Raw genomic sequence first — 12,408 nt, forward strand, 5'->3', positions numbered from 1 at the left:
AAACTGCAGGTAAAACATTATAACTATTTCTAGTCATAACTGCGTATTTTCTATGTTTTAGAAATATGTGAAGTACTTAAAGGGAAGGATTCATTGCAATGTTTTAACCAGTGACATAATTTAGAATACGGTACACTTTTATTTACATCCCACACCTCTTTCCTAGAAGGATCTGAGGCAACTTAAACCAATTCTTTTTGAATAGTGGAACTTTATTTGGGACAATTCAATAAAAGTTACTGCAAGTGGTTCTAAAGCTTTCTTGGATTAATATACCACTCTGCCTATTAGACAATTTTCATGGAATAACTAGACTGCAAAGGGGGGTGGGGGCAGGGGAGGCTGTGCAAGGTCAAAAAGAGGATGTGAAGAATTAGAAAACATTGTTCCTCCTCTTTTATCTTATTTCTCCAAAGACAGGGAGAATTATCTTCATGTTAGATATAGGTAAACACTGCTCTGAATCTAACAGCTTCAGCCTTGTCCCCAGGATCTTTTGGGTGGTCCATACTTAGCTGTATGTCAGCATCCTATTTGGAACCTCTACTGTTTTACTCTTTCCTCCTCTTGACAATTCCAGAGGTCAAGTATCTCTTTAAGAAACCTGTTCCCCTACCCTCTGCCCTCCCACCTCTCAAAGTCAGAAGTTGCAATACCACAGTAAATTTACCACAGTAAATTTCCGATTATCCACACTCTCACCTCCAGGGAAAGTACAACCATGGAGAAGGAGAACTACAATAAAAGATATCCCCCCTCATTTAAGAAAAAATTATGAATTAGATCTCAAGTCAGCAAACTTTCTGTAAAGGGCCAAATGGTAAATATTAGTCTTTGTGGCCACATGAACTCTGTTGAAATTACTCAACTCTGCAGAGGTGGTGTGCCCCAGACAATTTTATTTAAAAACACTGAAATTTGAATCTCATAATTTTCATGTGTCACAAAATATTCACAATTTAATATAATTTAGTTTTCCTTTAAAAAAAAACCAAAAAACTACCTAACAACTCTTCTTAGCTTGTAGGTAGCTCAGTGGTTATACAAAAACAGGCGGCATGCAGGTACTGTTGCCAACCTCTGGGTTAGACCAAGGATTAGAAAGGGAAGTCAGATCACTCACCCAATTTAGCCATCCAAAGATGCCTAGACTCCCTTTTGTAGGTAAGCGCATTTATGTTCCTGTCAAGATTAATACCTATGTAAAGACCCAAGGAAATTCTTATCTTCCTACTTTATCCAATATACATAAGCAAACAAGGACATGGCACCAAAACTGTTGTCTATAGGGAAGAGAGTTTTTGTGTCCCCATGTCCCTGATCATTACCCATAAAAGTAGAGCAGTGTGGCCCACACCCTGTTTTTGTATGGTCACGTGAGCTAAAATGGGCTTTCACATCTTAAAGGATTGTAAAAAAACAGCCAAACAATATGTGACAGACCATATAAGGCCTACAATTCTAAAATGTTTAATATCTGGCCCTTTGAAGAAAGTCTACCAACCCCTGAACTAAAGGCTATCCTGACATGAACCCTCTCATGTGAAAGCACAATGTATAATTTATGCTTCTCTTTTTTCCCCAAATATTCCTCAAAGTAAAACCATCTTTATAACTGTTTTCCACAACTACCAAAAAGCTAGCACTACCACAACAAAAAAAACATGGAGGCCTTCTTGATTTAAGATCACTTTCAAGTGATATTCTGATACAAATAGCTTTACAAGTGAAGAAGGAAATAAACACATACTGGCATCTATGGCACTAGGTATGTCAGATAAATCACCATTTTCTCATCAACTTTGGGAGGTGTTATTTTATCATTTTTGCTCCTTTTTTGGATGTGGAAATTAGGCTCAGAGAGATTATATAATCTGCTCAGCTTCATCCCCAAAGCCTGTGTATGATATAGTGTGACTACCCCCAATTTATCTGATTCTAAAGCCCACAATCTTTTCAATAATCAGTGTTTTCCCAAATTTCAGTTATTTGTGAATCATTTTCCTATCTGTCCATCACCTGTACTGTTTAGTTAATACTGCTCTTTAGATTCACTTAGGCTAAACTACATTAGCTTCATCTTATGCAATAACATCTAGGAAATCACGGTTTGGTGTTTAGTTGCATATTTTTGTAATACAGTAAGGTCCACACATATTGACTTATATAAAAGTTATTTTCCCTGGGTCATCTTATCCACCACGCTCTGGATAACACACCCATGGTGAGCTAAAGACGGTCCTAGCTACTCCCTCTCTGAGCTGCACCTCCTTTGAAAGGAAGGCCATCCCTTCAAAGCCACAGAGTTTGCTCCTTTCTAATATTTTCCTAAAGACCAAGACTGGGCGCATCTTGGCTCTGTGACTCAAGGTCGAGGCCAAGGACATCCTACTCCACATACTTCTCCAATACTTTCTGGGGAGTCTCACTAATCAGGTGCAAAGCAGAGTTCTCAGACACACATCCAAGCTTAGTCTCAGTAAAGGGGACAGGCAGGCCTAAAACATACTGGATTTTGTACCACTTATCTTTCCTATCTTCACCCACAAAGGAACTAACATACAATAATAAAAAACTGTTGTAAGGACATATTTTCTTAATTAGTAACACCTTATACTGTAGAAGCTGCTGGATGTATTAGAAGAAAAAACTTTTAAAAACTGCTTTTGTAGGTAATTCAGATGATTGCTGTGAGGATAAAATATTTCATATGTATATTTACTAGTTAGGGTTTCTCCTATCTGAATTGTGTCATGATTCTTTGTCTAGTTTTCCATAGGAGTGTTTATCATATCCAAGCATTATCCATGGAAAGTGGTAGCTTTAGCCAATGGATGAAAGCCTATGACTAATGCTCCACTGTGAGACTGAATCAAGACATTTTAGCCTAAGAATATCACACATTTGATTCTTCTAATTCCGATTGTACTGACTTCATACTGACCAAGCGACCTATTTTGTTTACTCAGCTTCCCATGTAGGTTACTGGGAAAAAATCTGCTGGCCCTACCATGGAATGTTCAGATCCCCGAGCCAGTTCTTCCTCTTTGTAAATTAACTGGCATGATAAGTAGAATTATAAATGTCTATTAAATGTAATTACCATATATTAGCCTAGGCTAAATGGATTTGCCCTTAGTGGACTGTAAAAGTTGGATTCTGATCTGCACTAAATAACTGGCACAGGGAAACAGCTAACCAGTTGTTTCTCCAATCAGCACCACCTTGACGCACAAAAAGGTGAAGCATGAACCAGAGCTGTGCTTTTTAAAATTTGAAATTTTAATCTGTTACTTTTATCAACTGATTTTTTAATTCTAGTGATTTTGAAGATTGCAGATATTCTAGGTACTTGAAAAGTACATCATAATGTTACTTGCAACAAAAATCTACTTTTTACTTTCATTTATTAATGCATTAAGAAAATGTTGAAAAACAATGTTAATAAAGGTGATAGAGATTCTTGTTTTCTCTGAAAATAACAATTATTTAATTCAATGATGAAATAGTTGGGATTTGTTATTAAAAGGGATTTGTTATTAAGTTTAATTCTACTTGAGCATCTTATTGCTAATTCTGCATGATCTATAGCACCTAAAGAAAACGGTATTAAGAGTTTACAGTACCAGTTTTCTAAATTACTTTAAATGCTTTTTTCCCCCCCAAACACAAAACCAAAGCATGATCATTACAATAATTTAAACCTTACAGCTATTTAACCTAGAAAATGAAAACACTGTTATTTTATTCTTATATAAAGTATAATCCTCTATGTTTTGGGGTTTTTTTTTTGCATATACTGAGTGATTTGTCCCTTTGTTTAAAAGAATGTAGTCATATTCTGCATAGTTTTCCAATTTTCCTTTTTCATGTAATCCAAGGTCAATTCTTATTTTTTATTTTAAAGACCATATGATATAGATGAACTATGCTTTACTTAACGAAGCTTCTACTGATGGACATTGGGTTGTTTCCAATTTTTACTTAATACAATCCAAGTGAAAACAAACATGTATGTTGTTGTACACTCTTATGAGTAGAGTAGGGTGGATTCCTAAACCTGACATTGCTGGATCAAAGGGCACAAACAATCTAAATTTATAATGACAAACTGCCTCCCCAGACTGACTTCATTGTAAGACCTCTTCTTTCCCCAAACTGTTTAAATATGCATATCATCTAAACTTTAACTCAGAGTTGAAAAAAAGGGGAAAGAAATCGTTTTTTGCTTTATTAGTAACATGAAGCAACTTCTCATATGGTTACCGAACAGGGGAGTTGTGTGTGTGTGTGTGTGTGTCTGTTCATGTCCTCTATTTTATGTTCTTTACCATCACACTGAATCCTAAAATTCTTTGTAATTTGGCAATACTAGTCATTTATCTGTTAAGAGTGAAAACATTTTTCCCATAGCTGATGATATTTTAATTCAATTTATGGCATTTTTAAACATGTATTTTCAATTTTTATGTAGACAAAATTTTCAATTTCTTATTTTACTGTTTCTGGGTTTTGTGTCCTGTTTAATTAACATGGTCTTTTAAATCTCAAGGTGGTATCCACATAATCCTATCTTTTTCTTTAATATTTCTATGATTTTACTTTTCGCAATTAAATTCTTAATCCTCCTGGAATATATTTTGGTCTAAGGAGCGAAGCAAGTATTAAAGACTTCCCACCTCAACCCCAGATAGCTAACCAATGATCTCAACACCAACCATTCATTAATGTGATATGTCATCTTTACCTACAAAATCCTCGTGTAGCTTTGTTTGTTTTGGGGCTGTTTTTCCACTGTCTGCCTATGTTCTTTCCATATCTGCATCACATGATTTTAATCGTTATAGTTTACTTTTACATAAGAAAGGGGAGAAAATAAACTCGTATTCGCTGTTTTTGTGCCCCCCAAAAAGGATAAACAAAAAATGAATAAAAGTAGTGGGAAGCAGGTCTGTGAGTGGTATGATGTGTATATTTTCGATATTGTTTTGAATTGTGAACTATGTATATGGATTAAATACTAAGAAAAATTTTAAAAATCACTGTATCTTTACTACTATTTTAGAAATCAATAGTGCCAGTCCCTCTTACTATTATCCTTTTTCAGAATTTTTCTGGCTAAACTCTGTTATTTTTAAATACCAAAATACTGTGGTTTCAGACACACTGTTATTTCATATGGGGGTCAACAGCTTTGTTCACTCTCCCTGAAGTCGCTCCCCAGTTCTGTCTTCCCTAAAACCCTATATGCCTCACTGTCCTCACTTTAAAAGCACTTCAACCCTCCCTTTGTTTACTATTTAGTACTTGCAACTCTATCCCCTGCAATTCTGATCTATAAATTATTACATAATTCCTTTTTATCCCCTAACAAATCTTAAAATCTGCTCAGTTACCCATATAAGAATTACCACAAAGACTTCTCTTCAAAACTGGAAATGACTTGCAATCCACTATAGGTCTTAAGATAATCCCATCTATAGTCACAATATTCTGGCCCTTGGATCATTTAACCTCGAGGCTCAAATGATTAAGGATATAACCAATTTAAACTTACGCTTTCCTCTCCTTGTCGCCAAATATAATTTCCTGAAGAAATTATACAAATTAAAACTCCCCATCAACTCTCTGTTTCCTATTACACTCATTAATGTGGGCTTTGCCTTTCTCAAGCCTTTTCCCAGTTGCCTCTCCCTGGAAATAATCATTTCAGTTGGAAGGAGTTAACTTCAAACACTGGAACATAAACTCTGTAGGTCTTTGTCTTACCTTCATACCAAAATAATGTCCAATTTTCTGCATCAACTAAGACATAAATAACCATGAAAAATTTCTTTCCTACTCAATTTGTGATGGTTTTGGTTTATGTCTAGAGCTGTGCTATTGAATACAGTAGCCACCAGGCACATCTGGCTATTTAAATTTAGTTAAAATTAAATAAAAATTCAGTTCCTCAATCATATTTCAAATCCTCAACACTCACATATGATTAGTGCCTATCATACGTGAATGGTAATGCAGTTGGAGAATATTTCCATCCTTGTAGAATGTTCCACAGAATAGTGCAGAGAACTAAACCCTATGAGGCAGCATCAACAGTGCTTCATGATTTTAAGAATGTTCAGAGTACCAAATATTATGAAAGCTGATTCAGCTAATGTGGCTGGCTAAGTGTGTGTCCTGTCTTTCTCTCCTCCTCCTTCCTTCCATGTTTAACTTCCCTGAAACTGTGTACAGTAATACCTTGGTTTGCGAGCATAATTCGTTCCGGAAACAAACTACTGTTATTGCAAGACATCGCTCATTTACCATGTTAAAATGTATTAGAAATGTTTGCCCATCTTGCAGAGCACTCGCAAACCAAGTTACTTGCAATCCAAGGTTTTACTGTATTTGTGTTGATGAGGAAGAGTTCCAAACAGGGTAGAACATTCATTATTTGGTCAGGGCTGTTCAAGTAGCTAAAATAGCTCCTCACATAATTTTTGGTATAAATCATATGAACAAAACAACCAAGGACTTTTCTTAAGGCCAGTATCTTTTAAGTGTTATCCTTATCTGGGAGCAAGGCTGTGTTACTAGAACTGGATATTCTCTCAGATCTGATCATTGCCACTACTAGGTGTTAGCTTTTTACCAAGTGCCACGACCCAACTGTGTAATCATGAAATGGCCAATCTAAGCATATCCTCCTCATCCCTCCCACCACCATCCAAATTGGCACTTCAGCCACATATATATAAAACCAGCTAATGATAACAGGTGGAAGGAACAACCTTGCAGATCTGAAGATGCTCTAATCACTTACCAAAAAGATGGTTTTTCTGAAGAGGAATTATCCCTGACAGCTGTTACCACTTCCTTCTTCTTGGATAATGAAACCTAAAGTAGGTTCACATCTTTTGCCCTATCTATAGTGGATCAAAATCTTTTCCACAGGAAGGAAGGGGAAGTGATTGAGAAGGAGCACAAGGGTACTTCTAGGGTGTGGTAATATTCTATTTCTTGATCTGGGTGGTGGTTCCATGAGTATTTCACTTCCCATGCTCTGAAACAAAACTAAAAAACTGGAGAGGAACCTGGGCCATCCCTAAAGAATTACGACAAACAGATCCTGGAGGTTCTGAGACAGGGGGACATCTGAAGGAGGACTGAGTGTCTTCCACAGACTTATCAGCTAGAAGAAGTCACCCAATGGGAGCATTCTCTAACAGCTCTCAGGCACATCCTTGGAGAGACGATATTAAGAAATTTGAGTTTTCTTCCCCCTTCGTAATTCACTGATGGCTTTGTATTTTATTTTTCACATATTCCTTTTCAAATTCCCCTTCTTCTTACTCACCTCTCTACTTTATGAGACTTACCTCCTAATTTACTCATATATGCACCTCTGCTTCACCCTGGCAAGCCCACTCAGCTTGCTCTTGGTGTTGCCAGCTCCAAAGCACAGCTGGCACTATAGATCTCATCTCAGGGCTGGGGAAGTCCATCTAAGCCTGTCTCCCTAAGCAGAGCAGTTTCTGTTTCTTAAATTCTGCTGGGCAGGTAGAGGAGGACTTGGGCTTCTACATACCAAAGTGATCAGCCCTACTCCATACTCCTTTATAGGCCAGCTGAAACTCTGGGCAGAACTATTCAATGGAAACCAGTAAGTTGGTGATTTCTTAATAAAAATAAAAATGTTCCCAAGAATAATTAATATTTTTAAACATTCACTTTAAAAAAGAAAAAAAAGGATTGTTTTTTGTTTTTTTTCTCTCTCCCCTTTCTGAATGGCTAGGGGCTTAAAATAATTCAGTGGAATTTACTGCTCATCTTTTATACTTACTCAGCTTAACTAATGTTTCAGTAAATTTTTCACAGTTGATTGCAACTCGGCATAAGAGATGGATGAATTGATGGTAAGAAAAGAAGTAGTCTAGCAGCATACGATCATAAACGTCATCTTTGCCCTGAAGGTTAAAGATGATAAAATGGTTGCACTTAAATTGTATAATAAATTAAAGAGCATATTTTGTGCAAATGTAATACGCTTAACTAAAAAGCTGATTAAATATTTAAATTCTATAAGAACCTAGTTTTAAATTCCAAGTTTCTAGTAATGTTATTAAGATCTTAATTGTCACAATTTTATTTTCAGTGTGCAAATGCTGTCAATTAAAATTACCCATTATTTCTATATACTTTAATAAAGTAAAATTACTGTAAGATTTTTAGATGTGACACTGTAGCTCTATAGACATATCAAGAATGAATTAAATTTGATTTTTGAAATAAGATTCCAAATTATTTCGGTAATGCTTACTATAGCGTTAATTATTTTTAATACTTTATCTTGTAAGAACTTAAGTATATTTAAGATCCAAAGACAGCGGGCAAGGGAGAGTGTGAATGAAGTGGGGTGAAGAAGGATAAAGGGGGAAAATTGTTTTAAAAAATGTTGAAACTGAAATTATTCTGTGTCAATGTACCTTCTCTCTATAATTTAGAATTAGTATTATTTTAGAATAAGCATTAGAGGACAAAAATCAGACTACAATAATGATGAATCTATCAATTGTGATATAAGGCTTAGGTCAAAGGATTATAATTAAAGGGCAATAAAAGAAGTCATTGGTTATGTGGCCAAATTTAAACAACATTAAGTACCTAACTTGACTTTTCAGGTTTAGATATATGACCCAGTTATAATTTAGCCTAGTGATAAATACTAAAAGTCTTTCTATTAGGGTTATTTTTTGAGGGGAAAAAAACTTACTACTTGTGCTTATTGTTGATTTTGCAAATATAACCAACATTTCAGAGCACTAAAAGGAAAAAGTCCAAATGAGTCTAATCTTTTAGGATCCACAAAATTGTCATTTACATCTAATATACTACAGAAACATGGTTTTCCTGGTATCCCAACATACCTTACTGGTTTCCACCATTGTGGGCAAGAGGCACATATTGAGTTCAGGGCGCGGAGGCCGAATATTGCTTTTCCCTCCTATTAGCTTGATATTTTCTCGACAAGGGAAATAAGGTCCAAGAGACACTAAGACATTAAAAGTAAGTATACAATAAGAATAAATGGAAAAAATAAATTTCCATGCTTCAGTGTGCAGAAAGATTAAATGCCAACCATATTCAAATACTGTGCTAGATGAATACATACTTGGTATATTACTGTGATGGTAAGTACAATGGTTGTGTTGTAGAAATGGAACCAGAGTATGAAGAAAGTCATGGGGACTCAAAAGCACAAGTTCCTTGAGGACATCTGAAAATAAAAACACAATTTGGGTATTAAAAAATTGGGGTATGTCTACCTTTTACTTTCAAACTCACAAACCCTGCTGGGATGACTAGTTGCAGTGTGGCAGCCGAAAAGTTTTGAGTCTAAAACTGTTTTAGCTCCTGACACTGGGAGTAATTTTGTCTGACGCTCAATCAACTCTGGATCAGCAGAGTTACTAACCACAACAGGGTCATCATTTAGAAACCAAAGTTTAAAACCATCTGTATGTTATTTATCCAAGAGACGCATCTTGGAGAAGCACACTAAGGGAAATATTTAATGTGCATTATGTGTCTTCATTAAATCAACCAAAGTCAGCCTAGAAAGAAATCTAAGGTTCCAAGGTCTTTGGATCTGAGGGGTAATCCTTAATCTACCTTTCATGTTTCATGATGCTAGCTGGACTGATACTCATTTCCTAATCCCACAGGAGTAAAGCTCATGATGACAGGCTACCAGCAGAATTTCTGGTAATCAGAGATTACTGCTATGTGTCCCTACCCTCTGGCTGGAGAAGTGTAGGCCAGTAATTCCACAGAACATCAGGCGAATATCTGCCAAGACTGACTGCTTATACATGACAGCCAGATACTCATGTCATTTTGAGAAACTGTAAATAAATAATTATAGTCTCTAAAGATGCCTTTTAAGGGGCTTCTAAGGTAGTAAAATATTCAATATAAATTTAAAATGGGGTGTCCTTCAACACGCACAAATTATCATTTTATTATAAATATGCAATTAATAAAAAGGCAAGGGCCAGCTGAGTGGCACGTTGGTAAAGAGTTGGCTGGGGACGCCAGCTCGGAGCAGCAGGGCCCCGGTTTGGATCCCACAATAGGGCCAAGTGACGCTGTGCCCTCTACAGCTAAGATGGTGAACAATGGCTCGACCTGGAGCTGGGTTGCCGTTGAGTCACCGGCAATGGCATAAGCTGCAGCCCCTGCTGCAGTGGGCTGCCATAGGCTACCATGAGTGGCTGGCAGCCGGTATGAGCTGCCAAGAGCCGCTGTGAGCGGCCGTCCATGGGCCAGCTACCAAAATGCCTCACCTGGGAAGACAGCAATGATAATACCAACATGGGCCAGTGAAGTGACGTACTCCACAACTAGAATGAAGAACAAAAGGACAGCAACTTGCCTGTTCCTCTCCCCCAATTCCCCAATAAAATTTTAAAAAAATAAATAAATAAAAAGGCAGAATACTCAGGAGTGCAAGAACAGCTACTAAGAAGTACCTTTAGGCAAAACAACTCAGTGAAATATCACAGCCTTTCACAATGTCAGTTTTCTTTGTAAACATACGCATGATTCCACCTTGCTTATATAGGATCAGAAGATCTCAGAGCTGCAAGAGAGCTAGATATAACACGAGGGCAAAGATCCCAGATATATTACATGACTTGCCCATGATCAGAAAGGTAATTATTGGCATGTAAGGGAATAAAACTTGATTTTCTTAGGACCTGCCAGCCAGTGTGTGTTATACATAACAAGTACAAATGTCTTCCAAACCCTACAGAACATCATATATCATAAGAAAATAACGCCACAAAAATGTTCTTCCACTAGGTTTTTACACAAGTCTATTTTCTAAGTAACTTACCGATACAGGCATTTCTAAGTTCTGGAGGGCTATAGGAATTAAGAAGAGTTAACAGTTTATGGGCAAATTCAATTCGCTCCTGCCACTGGATTAATGCTTGTTTCACATCTGTAAATACAAAAGCATACAGAAATGTGCCACTTGAGATCAAACTTCCTCACAATTATTTTCTATTATAAACTACAGAATGCTAACATAAAGAAATTCAAATTAATTACATAAACATCTTGGGTGAAAGCTGTGACTATTTTCATGAGATGACTACTACTATTAAACCTGCTAGATTTTTTTAAATTTTATTGGGGAACAGTCACGGTCACTGGTCACACATTGCTTCTATGCTACAATGGCATAGCTGACTCCTTTTAAGGAGGGTGCAGCTCACAGTGGCCCATGCTGGGACTGAACCGGCAACCCTGGTGTTATCAGCACCATGATCCAACCAACTGAGCTAATCAGCCACCCCTCCCCACCCCAAACCCCTGCTACATTTCTTAAAACATGTATTTTAGTGATGAATATATCCTATTTTCTAGGAATTTATATGAAGTTCAGTGTTTACACTATCTTACAGGGAAACAAAAGAGATATATTTCATAATTATTTCTCTTGAAAATAAAAATGATCTAATCTAAGCCATGAAGTTTCCAGCTTGGAGAACCTTCAGCAAATACTCATGTTGTCACTGTGCTTGGAAATGTTTTCAGATCTCCTAAATCTTGATGCTTACAGCATGCTTGCGTATTTTTCAGGTAGGCATAAAGAAAATAAACAAGAGCATTCCAGCCTTTCATCAGGAGGACGTGATAAGCATTTCCTCACCATTAGCTTGCATTAGCCCCATCTTCTGTACATAAACTAGAGATAAAATCTCCAAAGCATGCAGTTTAAAACCTTTATTTTGCTCTTTAATAGTTGAACAAAAATAAGAAATAGGAATGACCAAACCTTTTCTCTGAAGATATGGGCGTGTAGACTTCAACACAGAAAGGAATATTGACAGAAGTTCTACCAAGTCTCCAGTCACATGGCAAGCTGTGGCTTCATGGTACATCATGTGCAGTGTGTTGAAAGACTACAAGTGATTTTAAAAAACGGAAAACTTCATTTCAGTTTTACTTTATTGAGCCACAAAATGGTAGTGATCATCCTCTATTTCAGATTCCGAATACACACACATACACACACACACACAAGCACAAAGCAAATGTACAAGGTCTGACAATTAAGTTCGCGAACTCATCCTAGAAAAAATGCTACATACCTCATTGCTGAATATCAGTATGGCCACCTCTGAAGTACACCCCTTGGAAAGCTATGCACAGACACCAGTTCCTAGACCACCCTTCAAAGCAATTTTGGAACTCCTTTTCTGGAATGGCCATCAGATCTGTCGTCGTATTACCCTTGATGTCCTGAATGTCATCAAAATGTCTTTTCAATATTTCCTTTATCTTTGGGTAAAGAAAGAAGTCACTGGAGGCCAGATCAGGTGAGTAGGGAGGGTGTTCCAATACATTTAT

At 36.8% G+C, this 12,408-nt stretch overlaps 1 protein-coding gene across 6 annotated transcripts in view; it reads right to left on the minus strand.

Annotated features, from left to right (window-relative positions):
* The window catches only part of USP34 (ubiquitin specific peptidase 34), a 228,810-nt gene that overhangs the window by 5,288 nt on the left and 211,114 nt on the right, over positions 1–12,408 (minus strand). For 3 of the 6 annotated variants that reach the window (XM_019632763.1, XM_019632831.1, XM_019632690.1), the window contains 5 exons: positions 11,834–11,960; positions 10,886–10,993; positions 9,158–9,262; positions 8,913–9,037; positions 7,829–7,952 (listed from right to left, as the gene is read on the minus strand). In XM_019632763.1, coding sequence (XP_019488308.1) covers positions 7,829–7,952; positions 8,913–9,037; positions 9,158–9,262; positions 10,886–10,993; positions 11,834–11,960 — 589 coding nt within the window. The remainder of the gene's footprint in view (positions 1–7,828; positions 7,953–8,912; positions 9,038–9,157; positions 9,263–10,885; positions 10,994–11,833; positions 11,961–12,408) is intronic. The other 3 variants (XR_002122789.1, XM_019632906.1, XM_019632979.1) reach the window with 2 other exon arrangements.

The sequence above is a fragment of the Hipposideros armiger genome, unplaced genomic scaffold (assembly GCF_001890085.2).
Source record: "Hipposideros armiger isolate ML-2016 unplaced genomic scaffold, ASM189008v1 scaffold_2, whole genome shotgun sequence".
Classification (NCBI taxonomy): domain Eukaryota; kingdom Metazoa; phylum Chordata; class Mammalia; order Chiroptera; family Hipposideridae; genus Hipposideros; species Hipposideros armiger.